Here is a 23,872-nt window from a genome sequence, read left to right as displayed (position 1 = left end):
CACAATATGATGCAATGAGTTCGCAACCTAACCATGGCTCTAGTTCTCTAAAGTTCGGGATATGGTTTAGTCAATAGAGGGTCCATGGTTAATTGTCCGGATGCACCGCGTGGAAGCCTAACCGTGAAGGGTTGGCGCGAGTGGATGGGACACCGCGAGTTTTAGAAAAAACTCGCTTCCATGGTTTGGTGAATTCAACATCTCGGATGTACCCTTTGTTGCACGGAGCGTTCAATCGGGTAGATGGAGCATGAATTCCCAGAGGGTTATGTCCATATTTAGAACACATATGGGTTTCAGAAAAGTGAGAAAAAATTCAATCAGGAAGTAGGATCGAGCAAACAATACGAAAAACTGGTCGAAATTAGAACGCATATTTCTGGCTCGGTATTGGGGGAAATTGGCGCCAGCAATCAGAGACTAAAATACTGGCGTCTGGCGCTACGGCTAAAATGCTGACGCCAAGCTCTGGCCTCTGGCGCTACTTCCCACATGCCTCAGCAGCTTTCTGTGCTCGATAAAATTTTCCAGTTTCGAGCGGTGTTATTTCGGTCCTAGTTGTGAAAGATATTTCTCAAATTTCCTACGTGTAAAATCCTATGTTTTTAACTCATTACGGATGGTCTTTCTAATGAGATCTTTTTTATGCATATGACAATAATGTTAATCAAAATTACGCACATGAAATACTTAGAACGTTTCGAGTCTCATCCACTCATTCTAAATCATTGCCGAAACAAATTCAGGAATAAAAATAGAAATCCTTCCCAGTGGAGTCGCCAAAAACTGTGGGGAATAATTTCAACCTTTAATCCCACTAGCTTGAACCCCAATGTGATCATACACTAAAGTACGGTGGCGTCCAAAAGGGAAGAAGATAGAGCAAAAGAGTCGCCAACAAGTTTTTTAGGAACTTGTAAACCGTTCACGAGGTGAAGGTTACACCCCTTAACGATCCTAGAGATCGTCAACTCCATAAGGTCTTGAACCAAATAAGGGTTCGGGGATGAAGGTACAAATCCAACCTAAAAAAGATTGAACCTGCTCTAATAATAGGTCTCTACTTTATTCTGATCGTATTCATGTGCGCTTTCTGATTAACATGCAATCAATAGGATTAACCCTAAACCTGTTTATCTATGTTGGTTGAATTTAATGCACAAATAAACTATTATTGGCGATCATTTGAAATTATAATCATAATTAACCCTAAACAAGATTATTAATTATCTTATTAAGCGTGATTACAAGTACCAATTCCCTTTAAACATGCATAAAAGGCGTGATCAAGCAATAAATAAAAATATTATCAAGCAACATAATAATAATAATAATAATAATAATAATAATAATAATAATAATAATAATAATAATAATAATAATAATAATAATAATAATAATAATAATAATAATAATAATAATAATAATAATAATAATAATAATAATAATAATAATAATAATAATAATAATAATAATAATAATAATAATAATAATAATAATAATAATAATAATAATAATAATAATAATAATAATAATAATAATAATAATAATAATAATAATAATAATAATAATAATAATAATAATAATAATAATAATAATAATAATAATAATAATAATAATAATAATAATAATAATAATAATAATAATAATAATAATAATAATAATAATAATAATAATAATAATAATAATAATAATAATAATAATAATAATAATAATAATAATAATAATAATAATAATAATAATAATAATAATAATAATAATAATAATAATAATAATAATAATAATAATAATAATAATAATAATAATAATAATAATAATAATAATAATAATAATAATAATAATAATAATAATAATAATAATAATAATAATAATAATAATAATAATAATAATAATAATAATAATAATAATAATAATAATAATAATAATAATAATAATAATAATAATAATAATAATAATAATAATAATAATAATAATAATAATAATAATAATAATAATAATAATAATAATAATAATAATAATAATAATAATAATAATAATAATAATAATAATAATAATAATAATAATAATAATAATAATAATAATAATAATAATAATAATAATAATAATAATAATAATAATAATAATAATAATAATAATAATAATAATAATAATAATAATAATAATAATAATAATAATAATAATAATAATAATAATAATAATAATAATAATAATAATAATAATAATAATAATAATAATAATAATAATAATAATAATAATAATAATAATAATAATAATAATAATAATAATAATAATAATAATAATAATAATAATAATAATAATAATAATAATAATAATAATAATAATAATAATAATAATAATAATAATAATAATCATCATAACAATTATAATCATAATCATGTTCATGTTAACATTAAATCATAATAATAATAGCATGATCCTAGGCGTGATACTAACAAGATTAATAACAAACCCTAGCATGTCACTAAGCAGTAAAAATCAAATCTTTAACCCTAACATGATACTAACATGAATAAATATTAGGAATAACATAGGAAGCATCGTAACAATCATATTTAATATTAAAATTACCCTAGACATGATACTAGGAATATCATAATAACAATGTAAACATGATTTCTACATCATAATATCAATTAAAACCATTAAAGCACTTACTTTGATGCCTCGTACCTCTTTCTAATAACAAAATACACACGTTAGTAACTTCAAGAAAAATAATAAACAAACAATTAAATTAAATAATTGAAAGAGAGATTTGGGACCAAACCCTCAGAAATTAAACCTTTCACGTCTAGAGCGAAGGCAACTTCGAATATGGCTAGGTGTTTCTAGATCTTGTGAATGCGGAATTTTGTATGCGAAAAGCAATTTTTAGAAAAGAGAAAGAAAGAATTGATGAATGAATGAGAGAATTAGAGAATTGAAAACTAATTGTAAGTGAATATTCGTGAGAATTGGTTGTTGGTTAATGGAAACGGAGGTTTTAATACGTTATTTATAGAGAAAATCAGCCAAAAAGATAAAATAAACAAAACAGAGCCTGACGCACGAAAAACAGAGCTGGCGCAAACCCTGGCTAACTGGCGCCAGGCACCAACACTAGCGCCAGGCGCCAATGGTTAGCGCCAGGCGCCAATGCCTGGGGTCAGGCGCCAAGCTTGGTTTTAACGCGTTTTCGAAAATCAGATAAGTTTGCCGTACTAGAGGATAAAATCATATAATTTCCTCGAAAATGCTATTTGATTTTGATTAAAACTCTAAAAAGTCAACAAAAGTCAATTTATCAATGCTAATTAAATTAAGAATGAAAAGAACCTTCTAGAAGAATCTAGAAGACTAAAACCATTCCTAATTGCATTAGGAATGATAAATCATATTAGGCCCTCCCCAAGATCATTGGGCCGTATATAAAGCTTAAACCGGGCCCAGTTCAGTAATTTGGCCATAACTTCCTCAATATTAATCGGAATTGGGCTTATAATATATCGTTGGAAAGCTCTTGTCAAGCCCCATCCAACTACACTATTATTGGACCCATATCATGGACCAACCAAACCAACCAATAAGTTTGGCTGTTTTCTTAAAATAAGTTTTCAAAAATAGAGAGAAGAGAAAAGAATTAAAACTATCCGCAACACTAGACTTTCCACACTTTCACTTCATTCGATTATGATTTGACGTGAAAGGTACTCATCACTGGGTTTGGTTTTGTGGAGACACAAATGGGTGTCTACACTTAATTTTCAATAGGTCCATGACTTTGTCAGCCACACTTGGCTACTAGATAATATATGCTCTCCCATGTTTTCTCTTTCCAAACAACTGAGCTATGTTCGATCCTTAATTCGAAACTGGTGTCTTAATAATAAGATATTCTGGGGTGTTGACTGGAAAAAATTCTCCCAAGATCTGTCGGTTGAAGGGGAGACACTACATTCTATCTCGGATGCTTCGAACTACTTATCGAATATAGTTACCTCTAAGGAAAATATTTTGTTACAACTCCAATTCTGGAGACAGCGATGCAAAAAGGACTGGATTCTCAAAGGAGACTGCTCTTCTAAACTCTTGTTCTCAAAAGTTAAGTATCGTCAGAAGAAGAATGTTATTTCTTCCCTGGTTGACGACCAAGGTCTTGTGCATCATGGTCAGTTTTGTGGTTTTTCCAGATTTTAACCGATTTTAAGTCCGTACTAATTATTATGTGAGAATAAAAACCCTCGGTCATGGGTTAAACAAAAGAGTAAACACATGAAGGTTAGCACCAAACAACCACATAGCATTTAGGCACGATGATGTAAAAAAAGTTCGCAACCTAGAGTCAAGATCTATGTTCAACTATTGGTCAAGCTTTGGGTGTCAAAAGGGTACCATGGTTAAGAGTTTGGACGCGTTAGCAAGGCAGCCTCCCTTGAGGGTGTATGCCAACGGGCGGCTCAACGAGTTCGTGATGAAATCGAACTCGACTCCATGGTTTGGGTGAATTTAATAACTCGGATGAACCCTTATTGCCATGAGAGTTTTTGGGTCGATAGAGCTTAAATTCCCCGGGGCTAAGACGCATGTAGAAAACATACGTTTTTTTAGAAAAATCGAAGGAAGTTGACTGTGCGAAGAGAAAATAAGCCACCGTACTGATTTTAGGAGTGCCGTGACACGGCAAAAATTCCCATGCCACGGTACTGTACACCGCCAGACGGTGCACTGTACCGTGACACGGGAATTTTTGCCGTGTCACGGCAGTCAGAAGATCTGACTGGTGCCCTGTTTTCCTTTGCGCGCAACCAAGTTATCCAATTTTTTCTACGGGACAGACCTGAATGCGACGTTAAAACGTCTATGCAGATGCAAAAATGCCAAATTAATCACAGGAATATTTTTTCAAGAATCTTTCAAGTCTCATCCACTCATCTTAATTAAATACCGATCACTCAAATCGATAAATAATCAAGAATCCTCCCTAGTGGAGTCGCCAAATTGTAGGCGTCGCTCGAAGTGCGCCTACGTAAAAAGCATGTTGTGAATATGCTTGGCACTCATAGGAAGTGGGAATTGACATATACGATTAGGGACAACGATTAGGGACAAATAAAGTAGGGAGCCGCCAACAAGTTTTTAAGGAACTTGTAAACCGTTCACGGATCATAAAAGCCAACCACGATAAAGGGACAACGAAGGCAACAACGATTGACCCGTGAAGGTTACACCCCATTCATAATCCATGAGATTACTAACTCCATATGGTTCGGAACCACGAAAGGAGGATCGGGGATGATGGTACGAAGTGAGTCATGGAGTCACATTCGCCCGTATTGGCCTCTACTCGATTCTTATATTGAAAAGTGATTCCTGCGATCTCAAAGGCATGCAAACAAAAATTCAATTTGCTCCAAACTATTATTAAGCTAAATTGGTTTAATATTAATGCAACATATAATTCTAAAATATTTGTGATCACTTCAATTAATAACAAGATTAAAAAGGATTCTAAACCGGTTGTCCAAATTATCTTATTATGCGTGATTTTCAATTACGTATTCCCTTTAAACATACAATATAGTGATCAAAATAAATATAATAAAATAAACATTAACATTGGAAGCAATTTAACAATAATAGCGTTAGTCAAATCAAATATAAAATAACCTAATCATGATACTAGCAATATAAAATAAAATAAGAGTAATTAATTTAATTAATTACTCACATTCTGCGCGTTCCTTTAAATTGATACATCATAAATAAATTGTTAGTAACTTCAATAAAAATATAAAGCAAATTAAAATTATTAAATTAAATTAAATAAAAAGTAGAGTTAATTTGGTCTAAACCCTCAGTTATTTGTACCTTTCACGCCTTGGTTAAAGGACGGAACCTCGGGTTAAGTATAGACTCCTTGGAGTGCTTAGGGGAATTATTATGGAAGAATAATGAGGCTAGAAATTAGGTTAAAGAGGGAGAAGAGAATGATTTTTGGTGTAAGGTGAGAGAGAATGATTATTGGTGCCCCGTACATCAGAAATGAGGGGGTATTTATAGAGAAAATGTGCTGAGGGAGCACACGGAACCCTAAAATGATAAAAAAAAACCTAAAAAAAGTATCCCGCGACACGGCAAAGTGTACCATGACACGGGAAATCCCACCGTCAGACGGGAAAATTTCCCGTGACACGGTACAAATTTGCGTGACACGGGAAATATTTAGGTTACGGGAAGTGAAAACGCGTTAAGGGTTTACGCGGAAAAGACACGGAATGTCCCGTGACACGGCACAGGTACCGTGACACGGCAATATCCACCGTGACATGGTACAGTACACCGTGTCACGGTATGGGAGACGCGGAAATTACACGGAAACAGCTCCGTGTCACGGGGAATCCCACCGTCAGACGGTGTAAATTCCCGTGACACGGTGGAAAATGCCGTGACGCGGGAGTTGTTTAGGTACGAAGAACGCAAATAGGACACGGAATAGCCCCGCGTCACAGCAAGGGCACCATGTCACGGGGATTCCCACCGTCAGACGGTGCAATTTCCCGTGACACGGTGGAATTGCACTGTGCGCGGTGATTTCAGGTTTTTACCCGTTTTTAAAACAATCATAACTTTTGATTCGTAACTCGTAATGAGGCATATAATATATCAATGGAAATCTTATCAAGTATACTTTCCAACCCAATTAGAATCAAGTCAACATAATATGTAGATTTTAAGATATGGCCGTTTTAGTGAAAGGGTGTCGGTTTTAGGCCGAGTTTGGTGTTTTGCTCATATCTTTTTCGTTATAGCTCGGAATTGGTCTTATGATATATGGTTGGAAAGCTTATTTAAAGGCATATACAACAAAATAATAATTGGATCAAAATTGTATAGCCATAAAATCAATTTCTCTCAGTGGACACGAAAAGTGGAAAATAGGTTATGGTTTAGGGAAATGAGCTAGAAATTGGATTGGTTCATGAAATATGTTGGATAGAACATGAATTTAAGAACTCCAAAGATTAAATACTCAAATCGACCAATAATGGCGCTGAAAGGTGTTCATCAACGGGTTTTTAGGTGTCTACATAAGCCCCCACTTTGACTGAGTTTGTAGAAACGCCAATTTTGAAAACGATAGTCAAAGTAGCCGATAGGGACGGAGAATGATTAAAGACGTTCTGCAATCCTAAATCCTTCTGTATACGCTGGTACCTGCAGAAAAATGTTAGTTCTACAGATAAAAGAGTAAAGGGATAGAATGCTTATCTAACACCAGTGTATTGGTGGCAAATGAGCTTGGTAGCTTCCTATGCTTGAAGGAATCCACCAGATGACGTCTGTTGAAACGCTTTCCATGCCTGAGGAAAGCCGACTGAGGAGTTTGGTAGTTTTCTATGCCTGAAGAAACCTACCGGATAATACTTTCCATGCTTGAGGAAAGTCGACGTATGAATTTGGTGTCATTCTATGCTTGAAGAAATCCACCGATGATGCTTTTCATGCTTGAGGAAAGCCGACTTGGCGGTTTTCTATACTTGAAGAAAAATCCACCGATAACGCTTTCCAAGCTTGAGGAAAGCCGACTTGGCGGTTTTCTATACTTGAAGAAAAATCCACCGATAACGCTTTCCAAGCCTGAGGAAAGCCGACTGATGAATATGGTGTCATTCTATGCTTGAAGAATTCCACCGATAATGCCTTCCATGCTTGAGGAAAGCCGATTTGGCGGTTTTCTATACTTGAAGAAAAATCCACCGGATAATACTTTCCATGCTTGAGGAAAGTCGAAAGATGATGAGATTGCAAGTCTTTATGTATCGAGAACCTTGCGTCATGAAATGATGGTGGTCCGCTTGTCCCGGGACGTGGGCTGTAGATGGTTCGCTTGTCCCCGGACGTGGGCTGTAGATGGTCCGCTTGTCCCCGGACGTGGGCTGTAGATGGTCCGCTTGTCCCCGGACGTGGGCTGTAAATGGTCCGTTTGTCCCCGGACGTGGGCTGTAAATGGTCCGTTTGTCCCCGGACGTGGGCTGTAGATAAAACCTGCAAAAATAAATTTGCCAATGGACTCGTATATACTGTGATTGACTTGACCACTAACTTGACCAAGTTTGACTTGATGTGACATGACATGTGTATGACTTGTGTGTGTGTGTGTGTGTGTGTGTGTGTGTGTGTGTATATGTGTGTGTGTGCAGACACAAGCAAACGAAGATGCCAAAGCAAAATTTTCCGTCAATTTTTGTCATGAGTGGAGGGTACCGAATTTCTCCCGAAAAAGAAAGATGTGAAAACTGAACTTTTATTTTCGAACTTCCTTCCAAAAGAAAAGACGTGAAAAAAGGAAAGAAGTTTTGAGCTTCCTCGTTGAGCAAGACAAAATGAATCGCATGGATTGAATTGCTTTTCTTGAAAGTAATGTATGCATGATGCATGTCCTTAGGCCAGGAGGCTAAGGAAAATTACATCATGTGACACGATAAATGAATTAACTTAGGTCTTGGAGCTAAGCATCAAGAAACGATCTTGAACGTCACTTAGGTCTGGAAGCTAAGCACGTATACAGATGAAGTGATTATTGCATAATGAACGTTGCTTAGGTCAAGGAGCTAAGCACGATATGCTTTGTATGATTAAAGATCATTGATATATAAATGTTTCTCAGCACATTATGCAATGCATGAAATAATGAACATTGCTCAGGTCAAGAAGCTAAGCAAGTATACAATGTTTCTTTTAATGAATGTTGTCTTGAAAGATGATGAAGCATGCGCGGTAGGGAAACAAGATTTCATGATAAAGGGTTTCTAAGGGAAAGATGATATGGATATGTATGTGTGAAAGAAGTGTGTGAAAGTGATACTAAGGCTGGCTGCAAAGGTTATGGTGATGGAAATTTATGTGAGAAGAGTCAAAATGGTGACTCTTTAGGCTGGGTAAGCTAATGTGATGTGGGTTCAAGCCCACAAGTCTAGCTCTAAATGGGTAGGGATATAGAGATAAGCATTGGATATTCTTTGACTCGATCATGTATAGATATGAATATGAATGTGGCCGCACCTCAATGTGAGGTTGCCTACGTATCCGTTAGGAATCAGGCCGAACGTAGCTCTAACCGAACTTTGCACAAGTGTATGTACACCTCAAAGAGGTCTTTCAAGGGTTGTAATGTGGTTAAGTTGATGTTTTAAGGAAGAAAGGGGTAAAAGGCTCAAGACCCGAGAGAAGCCCCCAAGATGTGTAATTGCGAATTTGAAAATTTTGAATTTTGCAAGTTTATTTTCAATATATATGTTTTTCTTCTTTTTTTTCATTCTTTTGAATCAATGTAGGCAATCTCAGATCATGCGGTCCATCATTCACTTAGCATTCATGTTTCTCAGGCACGGTACCAAGCACTCGATGAGAGACGCAATTTGAGACATGTTCATATCAAAGACATTGGAACATTTGCCTTTAGACATTGTTTTATTGTTGCTTTGCTGCTTTTTTTTTTTACTTGATTTTTGAATGTTATACAATTACACATCTTCCAATCCCAGGGTTAAGTGAATGTGGGTTGAAGAAATGAAGGCCAAACGTTAGACGAGGCTCAAAATGGTTGATGAAGAAATGGAATGTGATTGAACGGTTAACAGGGAATGACATGGTTGCAAAGGTGCCTCAAGTCATTGGTGTACCTTGGGTTTAGTTCGGTAATTGATTTTTTATTTTATTTTTTTTTAATTGAGAATGAATGAATGAATGAAAAATTCTATGATCGAGATGTAAAGGAAAATTGCTCATTTTATTAATGGAAAAGGTGAACGAAACACATGAAACATATAAAAATTCAAAATGGAAAACCTATGCTAGACATGAATGGGGAATGGAGATGAATAATAAAGAAAGAAATCATGAAATCTTGCACAAAGGATCTGTTGTGCGCCTTGTGTTCATTACTTCTTGCTGCCTGGAGGGACAGGAAGTTTGTTTGCATCCACCAAGTCTTAAATGAAGTCCTTCAAATTCCAACATTGCTCCGTAGTGTGGCCCCTTCCTTGATGGTACTTGCAATGGGAATTGGGATTCCATTTGGCGCTCCTTTCTTCAGGTTTTGGCTCTAGAAATGGCCCAATAGGTGTGATCAAGCCTTGACTGTAAAGGCGATCAAAGGCCGCATCATAAGTCATTCCTAAAGGAGTGTAAGTTCTTTTCTTCTTGGGCAATGGAGTATCAAGAGCTAACACTTCATTGAGATCAACTTGGCTTATATTGTTGATAGTATTTTCGTGCTTAGAAGACGAAGAAGAAGGATGGTCGTTCTTCTTGTTTTTCCAAGTGTTATTATTGTTACTACCAGCAGTCTTTATTAGCTCATCCTCGATATTGATGCCGATGTCGTATACAGCTTCGAAAGTGTTCAGTGGAAGAAATTTGAGATGTTCCCTATATTTATGACACTACCACAAAAACAAGAATAAGTAACATACAATACACAATGGTTGAGTTTCATAGGCGATCTCTAGAAATATGCAGAGCGCCTATGTAAGATAGGTGCTTTGTAAGTTAAACCTATAGAGCGCCTGTCAGAGGTAACCGCTCTATTTGATAGATACAAATATTACACTAGATAATATAGAGCGCCTGTCTTACTTAAGCGTTCTATATATATTATATAAAAAAAAATAATCGCATCTATATATATATCACTAACCCTAACAACTTTCCTCTGAATCTAGAGGTAGCCGTCATGCACTTCTCTAGTTTCTTTTATTCATTCCCTATCTCCCTCCTCTAACCCTAACTCCTCTATCTTCAAAGTTCTACCTTTATCCCTCAAGTACACCTGCAACCCCTTCAATCAGCCTCAAAAACCCTTCAATCACCCTCATAAAACTGACTGAGAAATCTTTCCACCGTCATCGACTGAGCCGGAGAAGCTTATATTTTTGTTTGAATTATAATGTAAAAGTGTTGCAATAAAAATGATTGAGAAATCTAATAAAGATGCAAAAAAGTATATGAAGATTAATCTCATTTATGTTCAAATGTCAATGTTCAAATTTGTTTTTTTTAAAGTAATTGTTATGATTTTTTTTGCCTTTTTTTCGATCTAAATTAGTTCATGATTTCATTCTGATTCAAATATCTAATTTTCATTTAAAATTTCTTTTTACTTCTCAATTATTTTAGATCTGTGTTAGCGCGGTTGCTATGTTGGTGTTTGGTTTTCATGTAATAATCTTTGATTTATTAATTTTCGATCTATGCTTTAGATTTTATCTAATTCAAATTTTTGATTTTCATTTTATCATTTCATTTTAATTCTCAATTATTAATTTTAAATCTCATAAAACTGATTTAAACCTTTAGATTTGGCTTAATTTTTATTTTATTAATTATATTGGAGTACTAAACAATAGCAATAATTTTTTTTTTTTGGCAGTGCTGGCTGTTGTTGTGTTGATTTGTGGGTGGTTGATTCGGGAGTGTCGGTGAGCAGGGGTGTTGGTTGTGGCTAATGTGATTACAGTGGTGGTTGTCGGATCGTTGTTGAAAAAATTAGAACTCGGGTGCAAAGCAGGTGGTTGTGTCGCTGATTGTTGTGGTGTGGCCTGGTGTGGTGCTTGGAGGTGTTGCTAGCAGTGGTGGTTGTCTAAAATTGTACTAGCTAGCAATATAATTAGTATTTTTTCCTTAATTAGTTTTTGTAATTGAAATGTTTGTATATAATTTTTTTGATAAATAAAGTGTTATTATTAATTCATTATGGTGTTATATTAATTATGTACGTATTATTATTATTATTATTATTATTATTATTATTATTATTATTATTATTATTATTATTATTATTATTATTATTATCATTATCATTATTATTATTCTTCATAATAAGAATAATAATAATAATAATAATTTCTTTTTTTTAAAAAATAAGTATGGAAAAGAGATCGCCTATCTGTGATAGGCATTCTTGTTTTTCATACCTATAGAGCGCCTATCTTCAGATGACAGCTCTGTATTCCATGTATTTTATTTATTTTATACATCGAATAGAGAGTTGTTATCTTAGATAGGCGCTCTATATTCTATAAGATATAGATCGCCTCAAACAGGCGTTCTGTAAACTTTATAGGGCACCCCCTCAGAGGAGCGCCCTAGAGGCGCTCTATAAACCCTATTTTAGGCGATGTGTATTCCCCTTTTTGTAGTAGTGTGAGTCAGATTTTGAATAAAGAGGAGAACCATCTCTCTTTCTTTGGGGGGATCTACCAAGATTGAAGTTGTTTCCCTCCACCTATTCAGATAAGCGGTGAAGCCTTCATTATCTTTCTGTTTGAGAATGGAGAGTTCACGTTCAGAAGTTTTAGTTTGAATGTTACACTTGTAACGATTCATGAAACTTTCGGTGACATCTTGCCAAGTCGCAGTACGCTTGGCATCTAGGGAATAGAACCATTGTTGGCAAGCATGTTTTAAGGAGAGAGGGAACACCGTAGGGAAGAGTGTTACGTCCAATCCCTTAAGAGTCATGGTTGCAGAGAACGCCTTCAAATGGAATATTGGACTGTCAGTAGGCTTGAACTATGGAATATCAGCAGTGGAGAACTTTTCAAGGAGTCTGTCTTTCACATCCAAAGGAGTGGGAGGCCGTTCCACATAAGTGAAATCCTCAGAAATCTTACTCATTTGTTCCTTCAGTTTGTCAAGGGTGGAAACAGTGACCTTGTTTTGTTCCATGGTAGTGACCCTAGTGGTAAGGGTTTGCATCATGGAAGACAGTGCCTCGATGGATTTGTTGATGATGTTCTCAATATCTTCTTTAGTGGCCATTGTAAGGTGATGAGTAATGGAGATGGCAAAGTTCTCTTTGAACTCCTATTAGATCTGAGAGATTGTTGCGGTAATGACTTGAACCGTATTAATCTATCCCTGTTCCTTGACCAAGTAATGTGAAATAAAATAATTCACTTAATTGTTTGACTCATTGCTCAAGATAGGAAAGGAAGGAAAAAAAAAATAGACATTTGAAAACAGGAGAGAAAACTCCACTCATTTTTTTATTATGACGAAAAAAGGGTGCATGAACCTAATATACGATCATAAACGACCTGGTGCACGACTCGAGTCAGAACATAAAGAAAGTGTGTGGACTATACTTGACTCGTGAGTGACAAAGTGATGTTATAAGACTCGTGGTATGATCGCATGACTAGACATGAAACCAAAATGACTGACGCGAGGACCAAATTAACACGGAAGACTTAAAAAAAAGCTGACTGGACTTATTTCAAGGGCACCGTGACACGGAAGACTGTACCGTGTCACGTGACAAGCTGCCGTGACGCGGTGTTTTTTTTTTTTTTTTTTTTTTTTTTTTTGCAGTTCCACCGCGCCACGGTGGACTGTGCCGTGGCACGGGAATGTTTACCGCGCCACGGGAAACTCCACCGTGCCACGGTGGATGCTAACGTGGCACGGGGATTTTTTTTTTTTTTTTTAGAAATCCACCGTGTCACGGTGAAAATTTGCCGTGGCACGGTAGAATTTCCCGTGGCGCGGCAGACTTTTTTTTTTTTTTTTTGCAGGTCCACCGCGCCACGGGAAACTCCACCGTGCCACGGTGGATGCTGACGTGGCATGGGGAAATTATTTTATTTTTTTTTTCGAAAAAAAAAATCTATAATTTTGAAATTCTACTTGTTTATTTTTAAAGGGAGGATATCATCCGACTTACTCCGAAAAAAAACGACACAAAAAAAAGACTACCCTAAAATACGGTCAAAAAGTAGTGCACGACTAAAGAAAAAAGTGTGTGAACACGATATGTGAGTGAGGTGAGGCTATGGACGCGTGTTTTGACCGTACAGCTAGACATGACACCAAACCGGACACAACATCCACATACGTACGCACAAGAATAAAAAAAAGACTGACAAGACACTTTTCCTGGGCAGCGTGTCACGGTGCAGACTGTCGTGACACGGTGCAGTCTACCGTCAGACGGTAGTGAGCCCCGTGTCACGGCACTATTCACCGTGGCGCGGCAGAACATGCCGTGACACGGTGCGCAGTTCCAGGTCAGTTTTGTGGTTTTTCCAGATTTCAACCGATTTTAAGTCCGTACTAATTACTATGTGAGAATAAAAACCCTCGGTCATGGGTTAAACAAAAGAGTAAACACATGAAGGTTAGCACCAAACAACCACATAGCATTTAGGCACGATGATGTAAAAAAAGTTCGCAACCTAGAGTCAAGATCTATGTTCAACTATTGGTCAAGCTTTGGGTGTCAAAAGGGTACCATGGTTAAGAGTTTGGACGCGTTAGCAAGGCAGCCTCCCTTGAGGGTGTATGCCAACGGGCGGCTCCGCGAGTTCGTGATGAAATCGAACTCGACTCCATGGTTTGGGTGAATTTAATAACTCGGATGAACCCTTATTGCCATGAGCGTTTTTGGGTCGATAGAGCTTAAATTCCCCGAGGCTAAGACGCATGTAGAAAACATACGTTTTTTCAGAAAAATCGAAGGAAGTTGACTGTACGAAGAGAAAATAAGCCACCGTACTGATTTTAGGAGTGCCGTGACACGGCAAAAATTCCCATGCCACGGTACTGTGCACCGTCAGACGGTGCACTGTACCGTGACACGGGAATTTTTGCCGTGTCACGGCAGTCAGAAGATCTGACTGGTGCCCTGTTTTCCTTTGCGCGCAACCAAGTTATCCAATTTTTTCTACGGGACAGACCTGAATGCGACGTTAAAACGTCTATGCAGATGCAAAAATGCCAAATTAATCACAGGAATATTTTTTCAAGAATCTTTCAAGTCTCATCCACTCATCTTAATTAAATACCGATCACTCAAATCGATAAATAATCAAGAATCCTCCCCAGTGGAGTCGCCAAATTGTAGGCGTCGCTCGAAGTGCTCCTACGTAAAAAGCATGTTGTGAATATGCTTGGCACTCATAGGAAGTGGGAATTGACATATACGATTAGGGACAACGATTAGGGACAAATAAAGTAGGGAGCCGCCAACAAGTTTTTTAAGGAACTTGTAAACCGTTCACGGATCATAAAAGCCAACCACGATAAAGGGACAACGAAGGCAACAACGATTGACCCGTGAAGGTTACACCCCATTCATAATCCATGAGATTACTAACTCCATATGGTTCGGAACCACGAAAGGAGGATCGGGGATGATGGTACGAAGTGAGTCATGGAGTCACATTCGCCCGTATTGGCCTCTACTCGATTCTTATATTGAAAAGTGATTCCTGCGATCTCAAAGGCATGCAAACAAAAATTCAATTTGCTCCAAACTATTATTAAGCTAAATTGGTTTAATATTAATGCAACATATAATTCTAAAATATTTGTGATCACTTCAATTAATAACAAGATTAAAAAGGATTCTAAACCGGTTGTCCAAATTATCTTATTATGCGTGATTTTCAATTACGTATTCCCTTTAAACATGCAATATAGTGATCAAAATAAATATAATAAAATAAACATTAACATTGGAAGCAATTTAACAATAATAGCGTTAGTCAAATCAAATATAAAATAACCTAATCATGATACTAGCAATATAAAATAAAATAAGAGTAATTAATTTAATTAATTACTCACATTCTGCGCGTTCCTTTAAATTGATACATCATAAATAAATTGTTAGTAACTTCAATAAAAATATAAAGCAAATTAAAATTATTAAATTAAATTAAATAAAAAGTAGAGTTAATTTGGTCTAAACCCTCAGTTATTTGTACCTTTCACGCCTTGGTTAAAGGACGGAACCTCGGGTTAAGTATAGACTCCTTGGAGTGCTTAGGGGAATTATTATGGAAGAATAATGAGGCTAGAAATTAGGTTAAAGAGGGAGAAGAGAATGATTTTTGGTGTAAGGTGAGAGAGAATGATTATTGGTGCCCCGTACATCAGAAATGAGAGGGTATTTATAGAGAAAATGTGCTGAGGGAGCACACGGAACCCTAAAATGATAAAAAAAAACCTAAAAAAAGTATCCCGCGACACGGCAAAGTGTACCATGACACGGGAAATCCCACCGTCAGACGGGAAAATTTCCCGTGACACGGTACAAATTTGCGTGACACGGGAAATATTTAGGTTACGGGAAGTGAAAACGCGTTAAGGGTTTACGCGGAAAAGACACGGAATGTCCCGTGACACGGCACAGGTACCGTGACACGGTACAGTACACCGTGTCACGATATGGGAGACGCAGAAATTACACGGAAACAGCTCCGTGTCACGGGGAATCCCACCGTCAGACGGTGTAAATTCCCGTGACACGGTGGAAAATGCCGTGACGCGGGAGTTGTTTAGGTTCGAAGAATGCAAATAGGACACGGAATAGCCCCGCGTCACAGCAAGGGCACCATGTCACGGGGATTCCCACCGTCAGACGGTGCAATTTCCCGTGACACGGTGGAATTGCACTGTGCGCGGTGATTCCAGGTTTTTACCCGTTTTTAAAACAATCATAACTTTTGATTCGTAACTCAGAATGAGGCATATAATATATCAATGGAAATCTTATCAAGTCTACTTTCCAACCCAATTAGAATCAAGTCAAAATAATATGTAAATTTTAAGATATGACTGTTTTAGTGGAAGGGTGTCGGTTTTAGGCCGAGTTTGGTGTTTTGCTCATATCTTTTTCGTTATAGCTCGGAATTGGGCTTATGATATATGGTTGGAAAGCTTATTTAAAGGCCTATCCAACAAAATAATAATTGGATCAAAAATGTATAGCCATAAAATCAATTTCTCTCAGTGGACACGAAAAGTGGAAAATAGGTTATGGTTTAGGGAAATGAGTTAGAAATTGGATTGGTTCATGAAATATGTTGGATAGAACATGGATTTAAGCACTCCAAAGATTAAATAATCAACGCGACCAATAATGGCGCTGAAAGGTGTTCATCAACGGGTTTGGTTTTGGGGAGACATTTTTAGGTGTCTACAACTAGTAATTTGGAACGACCTTGTAACGCAACTGAGATTCAGGATGCAATGTTTGATTTGGGAAATTGCAAGTCCGCAGGTCCAGATGGAGTTACGGCAGAATTTTTCAAAGTTCATTGGCCCACGGTGGGTGCTTCGGTGGTTGCAGCTGTACAGAGTTTCTTTCTATCGGGGTTCCTTCTTAAAGAATGGAATCATTCACTCCTGGTCATGATTCCAAAGATTGCTACTCCTTTGGAGGTTTCCCACCTTCGGCCTATTAGCCTTTGTAATACAATCTACAAATGTGCAACTAAGTTCTTGGTTGCTAGAATCCGTTCGTATTTGCCTGGGTTAATCTCGGATTCTCAACATGCCTTTGTCCAAGGGAGGGTTATTTCAGATAATATTCTAGCGTCCCATGAATTAATGGAGAAAATCAATTCTTCCAAGACTGGTACTAATTGGCTTGCTGCACTCAAGATCGATATGAGTAAAGCCTATGACAGAGTTCACTAGAGTTTCCTTCTACGGGTGCTTCAAGCCTATGGGTTCCCAGCCAGATGGCTCCAAATGATTCACCAGTGCATTTCCACAGTCTCCTATAAATCTCTAATCAATGGTAATACTTCTGAGGCTTTTAAGCCTAACTGTGGCCTCCGTCAGGGGGATCCGTTATCCCCTTACCTCTTTCTATTCTGCATGGATGTTCTTTCCAGAATGCTACACTTGGGTCAGGATTTGCATTTGTTTCAAGGAATAAAAATCTCTAGGTAAAGTCCTGTTATTTCCCACCTTTTCTTTGCTGACGATGCGATGGTCTTCTTCAGAGCGTCTGCTCCTTCTTGTACGAATATTATAGAGATTATTCATCGCTTTACTAAGATTTCGGGTCAACAGCTGAATCTCAATAAGTCTCTGATTAAATTCAGTCCTAACACTACTACGCTGGCTCAGGATGAATTTAAAGCGATTTTCCGTATGACACAAGTTCAAGGGTTTGATCATCATCTGGGATCCCCCATTGATTTCATGGCAAAGAAAAAAGATTGCTTCCAATTTCTTGTCGACAAAATTGTTGGTCGCGTAACGACGCTCAATGCTGTCAGACTCTCGCAATCACAAATGTTAATCTTCATTAACTCCATCTTGGTGGCCATGGCTTCTCATCTCCTCTCATGCTTTGAAATCCCAACCTCAATTACTGGGAAAATCGATAGCTTATTATTGAAATTTTTCTGGTCCCACTCCGGAATTCAGGGAATGCATTGGGTAGGGAAAAGGAAGATGCATCTTCCTCGAGGAATGGGTGGGTTAGGAATTCGGTGTATCTCAACTCTAAATAAAGCTCTTCTTATGAATCAAGTTTGGAGAATTGTTACCCACCCTCAGCTGCTCATCTCCAAAGTTTATTCTGCTCGTGCTCGCTTCTTGTCGCCAACTCCTTCTCAGGAAAGACGCTACTCGGGTCGACAGTCCTACGGTCTTCGCGGTCTGCTTCATGCGGATGCTCTTTTGTCAACGGGGTGCAATTGGAAGGTCGGCATTGGCAATTCCATTCTAGCTGGAAGTTCAAATTGGGTAAATGGTAAATCGCCTACCTCCCACCCAGGGGTCCTCCTCGCCACTGCGAAGGATTGGACAGTTAATTTATTCATTCATCCTCAGACCCTCACTTGGGATGTGGAAAAAGTACATCAGTGTTTTATACCGGCGGATGCTTCCACAATTCTTGCCATGGAATTTCCAGCTTTGTAGAAGGAGGACTTCTGCTTTTGGGCAAGCACTATGTCAGGGAATTACTCGGTTAAGACAGGTCATGCAATGCTCACTCAGCCGCTTACTTCTTATTCAGTAAGTCCGTTTTGGAAAATCCTTTGGTCCCTGCAGTTACATCCAAAGTGGAAACTATTTTTATGGAAGTTATTCCACAACGGTCTAGCGGTCAAAAGTGAGCTTCAACGCAGGGGGGTTCCCATACAGGATGTGTCCTGTGATCAATGCAGTACACAGCAGGAAGATTTCAACCATCTGTTCCGAGATTGCACTATTGCAAAAACAACTTGGAGGAGTGGTGCCTTGGGCATCCATTCAGAATTACATGGACACCTTTCTCTTTCAGATTGGATCCAAGACTATATCCGACTTTTCATTAGTCATGATGGACTTTTCAGTCCCAGTATTAGCACCTTTGTTGGTACTCTATGGGGTCTTTGGTTATTTAGAAATAACATGGTTTTCAATCCTGACACTTCTGTCACAAGACCCTTTGATCTGCAACTAGTGGATATTCTTCACTCTCATACTATCTATATGGATGTGGACACAGGGAGGGAGCTTTCTCTCTCTCCTGCTGATCTCCCGGGTTTGCCCCCGCCTGGGTTTCATGTAGCCCATTTAGGGCACAACCACTCAGGCTCATCATTCTTAACGATTCAAGTAGATGGTTCTTGGTTCAAAGACACACAACAAGCAGGAATGGGTTGGTGTCTCGACAATACAGATCCTCTAGATGATAGGATTGTTGGTGGGAGTAGTTTTGGGTTTTGCTCCTCTTCTCTTCACTCGGAAGCCTTAGCCTGTTACTATGCCTTGCAATGGGCTTCAAATGCAGGCATTCAATCGTTTCATCTGTTTACAGATTCTTACAATCTGGTCACTCTTCTGCGCGAAGATGGACGAGGGGATATCCGGTATTTATAGCTGGTGCAACAAATCCAACGGGTAGGGTCTAATTTCCACCAGTGTAGTATTTATAAAGCTGATCGGGCACGCGTTCACAGGGCGCACCAAATTGCAGGGGAAGCTGCTGTCCATCTCATTTGCTTTAGCAGTAATTTGTTTTAGGTTATGTCCTTTTATCCTTTGTCAAAAAAAAAAAGAAATTAAATAAACCGAGAATTTAAAAATAAGTATAAAGAATACAGGAGTAGCTTAAGATGAATATTAAGCGCGCAGTGCCGAACACTTGCTTCATCCGCATTACTTTCTTATCACTTGTTGAAACTTAAAGGTTTTGATGATGAGGAACATAAAATAAAGCAAACTCATCTAATAAAGGTTTTCAAGTGTTTGATTGGTTTAGGTGAAGTTGATCGTGGTGATGGAAGAAGTAACTGGAACTAAGAAGACATGAGGAGATCTTTATACAAAAAGTTAAACAGAAAAGAAGAAGAGTTCTCTAACAAGAACTGAGTTCCCTAACAGGAACGTTCCCTAACAGGAACTTGAAGCCAGCAAGCTAAGGTCCCTAAAGGAACTTAGTCTATGTGAAGCCCAAGTAACCTACCTGTACAGAAGCGCGGCGCAGCAATTTAATTTAGCTAAGGTTTTTATCTTCTAGATTATTGTTAATTTGTTAAGTAGGTTAATGCACCAGATTTATTAGAAGCGTGGCAAGTTTGCTTGGTAAATAAATTATTAAGGAAAATATAAAAGATAGATTTTAGAAAAGATTTTCTAAAAGGTTTTATTTCTTAAAATCGGTTTGTTAAAAGATATGATTCTTTTTAACAATATCTTTCTATCTTATTTTCCGGAAAAGATTTTCTTCAAATATGATTTTCATAAAAACGTGTTTTAAAGATAAGTTAAGTTAACTTATTTATCTTTTAGAAAACCTACTTTCTATACAAGTCTTACTTTTATAAATAGTAGAGATCGAAATGGTTTAAGGTTTTTGCGAGTTTATGCGTGGAGAAATCACTGAGCATTAATTGAGTAAGTTTACCAAGCTTCTAACTTGTCATATTAGTTTCGAATTTCGTGCATAGCTTGTCTATCATATACTAGGTGTCATACATTTTTATTGGTTGGGTTATTTGGGTGAGTTTGTTATTTTTACATTGCATATACAGATTGTGTAAGCTTCTAGTGTGAAGCTGAGAGTTCTGTACTTTGGCAGTACAAGTGAATCTAAGTGTGCAGACTTGGTTGGGTAGGATAGGGTCCTACCGAGTAGCAAGTGTGGAACTTGTGAATAAAGGTCTGTGTTTAATAGGTTGTAACTTGGTGTTTGCCCTATTACAGTGAAGTGGTTTGTGTTTGAAATCTCTAAGGTAGGGTGGAGGTTTTACTTCCAGTTGGGCCCTGGAAGGTTGCCTAGTAAAATCTGTGTGTCTTTGCAAGTTCCTTTATGCATTGTTTTATTATTCCGCAAAAGTAGTCAGTAAGAACTCGATACAATTCACCCCCCTCTTGTATTAACCGTCTCAACTAACATCACTCAAGAGTGTTATTTTCTGGGCAATGTCAGCAGGTAAATTTCCAGCAAATAAGGAGGTAGGAGTGAGTTGTAGTGCTGGATTTGCACCGTTCAAACTAACAAATGCGGTAGCCGGAGTTTTACCTACATTGATTTGGAAGTGAAGCATGGCTTGTGGAAAAACCATGACATCATCAACCTCTAATCTGCTATAGTATGTGGTGTTGTTGGTATCAATAAATCCAGCAATTATTGAACCTTTTACCAAAATAAGAACTTCAGACGTACGGTGGAATGTACTGGGATCACTCCTTCTACGGCAAAGTCTAACCTGGCCATAGATATGCCTAAACCATTAAAGGCTGGAAACACATCCAAAAATGCTAATGTCACATTGTTGCCAAAAACATTCTTAGGAGTTTTTTCACCCCGAAAACCTGTTTATATAAACAAAATTATTAGTTGTAACTTTAGCAGGATCTTTACAAGCATATCCTTTAGGTCCTCTGGGAAGACTAAGATCCCCAACACAAAAGTCGAGTTCTATGGCTTGCGGGACAAAGGCTAAGAGACAAAAGATAACGAAATTCGAAAGTGTTCATATATTAAGCTAGAAATAGGTGTTACAAATGATGGATAAAGGATGTAATAAAGAGATAGGTTTTTGTAATGTAGATGGGTGGATTGTATTTTTGCCGAGTTTGCATGTTTACGTGGCAGCTCTCTGTCTAGATTATTAAGACTTGTTCAGTCACTTGATCGAGACGACATCAATGATCAATCGTTTATTGACTATCGTAAATTATATTCTATTGAGTATATTAGATTAATCAAAATCAAAGATGTTAAAGTATATGATTTTATTATTGACTCAAAGGTTGCATTTATTATATTTTATTGAATTTATTTGTATAACAATTTTTAAGAGAATGTACTGCTTTGATTTTTTTAATTAAAGGTTTCTTAGAAATGTATACTTCAATGTTTATATATTTTTTTAAAATATATATTTTTTCTTAAAATTTTACATGCTTAAAATTTACTTTGGCACCTAGCTAGTTAGTTAGTTACTTACATAAGCGTAAATTATATTCTTACATTTTTGGCTTCTAATTTGGCTTTCCTAGCTCTTCAAAAAAAAAAAAAAAAAAAATTAAAAAAAAATAAATAAATAAATTAATTAATAAATAAATAAAAAAAATAAAATAAAAATCTATTTAATAATAATTATTAGTAGTATTAGATGAAACCCATGTGATACATGATTTGTTTGTATTTTTTTAATAAATATTTTACTAAATACTTATATATTTGTCTAATAAACTTTGTGATATTCGTTTGCTTACTACTCAAATTTTTTTATTATAAAATGAATTATTAATATTTTTTGATGAAAAGATGAATATTAACTTTGTTTTTCTTATTAGATAAAACTCGTCATGTAAAAAGATGATATTTTATCACATAATATTTCATGGCTGATCACATACACTGTGCGATCGAGATTAATTGGTCAGAAGTTACTTGGTTGGTCAAGGGTACCTCAATCGATCAAGGGTTACTCAGACGATTAGGGGTTACTAACTCGATCAGTGTTTGGGTGTGTCTCAACCGGCCACACGATATGGCCAACCACACAAAAAACACGTTGATTTTATTTTTATAATTAATATAAATTTTTTATTTAAATAAATTGCAATTCTTTTTTCATTGGCTAAAATATATCTTTTTCCTATGTGACGCTCTAAAATTAATCTTTCGTGACATATATAATCTTATTGTAGCATTTTAAAATCATTAATCCTACATAGCAGTTTTTTTTTTATTTATTTATTATTATAAGCTTATGTAGCGCTTTAAAAAAATAATCTAATGCGGCATTATCCGATTGTAGCGTTTTAATTAATTTTCAATGGCACTCTAATAATTACTTTTTAAAAAGTTAAAATCCTATGTGGCACTTTAAAAACTCGGGAAAAACTCCCCTTTATATATACTAGTTTTGTGCCCGAACGATGACCGGATTGTCCTAAACTTTTTAGCTTAAATACAATCATATAACCATTTTTGATAATGTAAAGTATTTAGACATAAAATATCATACCGCTTATTTATATAATAGTGTACTTTTAAATTTATATTTTTATTTGTAAATAGATAAATATGTTATTATTAACTTGATATTTTTTTATTGCATGCACTTAAATTATTTCTAATGAACTAAAAGTATTTTTACCCAACTAAAATTATTTTTCCGACTAAAACTTATCTTTACCGATTTCCTATTTTTTAATAAAATATATTTCATTAATGGATCTCATTTTAAGAACTTTTTTAAACGAATTTTATGATGAAAATAGTACTAAGTTATAAGATATTTATTAAATGTTATAATTAATTTGTATATATGAAATATTAAAGGTTTATCAATAATATAACACTATACGACATTTTATCTTGAGAAAAGCTATCTAAAATTCGCTCACTTAGCATTACATGTGTCATAATAATACCTATTTGTTGCCTATGTGGCTCGACACATGACGAAAAACTGAAATGTCAAGTGCTAATGTCTCGTGGCCTAACTGCAAGTCTAGCTTTTTTTTTTTTTTTTTTTTGACAATAAGAAAAAGGGATTTCATTAATAAAATATTGCCAAACGACACTTACATATAGTTCTTAAGAAATCAAGAATTCCAG

The 23,872-nt window shown here is 36.1% G+C and overlaps 2 protein-coding genes across 2 annotated transcripts; one reads left to right on the top strand and one right to left on the bottom strand.

Moving 5' to 3' along the window:
- Positions 1–18,756: 18,756 nt before the first annotated feature.
- On the top strand, positions 18,757–19,671 carry LOC145636629 (uncharacterized). Its single transcript, XM_081688196.1, has one exon. The coding sequence runs from the start codon at positions 18,757–18,759 to the stop codon at positions 19,669–19,671; it is 915 nt and encodes a 304-aa protein (XP_081544322.1).
- Positions 19,672–21,179: 1,508 nt separating this feature from the next.
- LOC145636628 (auxin-binding protein ABP19a-like) lies at positions 21,180–21,943 on the bottom strand. The gene is made up of 3 exons (XM_081688195.1): positions 21,928–21,943; positions 21,610–21,736; positions 21,180–21,519 (listed from the first exon to the last, which is right to left on the bottom strand). The coding sequence occupies exons 1-3, from the start codon at positions 21,941–21,943 to the stop codon at positions 21,180–21,182; spliced, it is 483 nt and encodes a 160-aa protein (XP_081544321.1).
- Positions 21,944–23,872: the final 1,929 nt, after the last annotated feature.

This window comes from Chenopodium album, chromosome 6 (genome assembly GCF_948465745.1).
Source record: "Chenopodium album chromosome 6, dcCheAlbu1.1, whole genome shotgun sequence".
In the NCBI taxonomy this organism is placed as follows: domain Eukaryota; kingdom Viridiplantae; phylum Streptophyta; class Magnoliopsida; order Caryophyllales; family Amaranthaceae; genus Chenopodium; species Chenopodium album.
This window is presented reverse-complemented; position numbering and strand designations above follow the sequence as displayed.

What these genes read in the sequence shown, in the direction of transcription:
- LOC145636629 (XM_081688196.1), top strand. Translation starts at nt 18,757, where the DNA reads ATGTCAGGGAATTACTCGGTTAAGACAGGTCATGCAATGCTCACTCAG.
- LOC145636628 (XM_081688195.1), bottom strand. An exon ending in AATTTTGTTTATATAAACAG is followed by an intron (nt 21,520 to 21,609) that starts GTTTTCGGGGTG and finishes TTAATGGTTTAG; the next exon opens with GCATATCTATGGCCAGGTTA.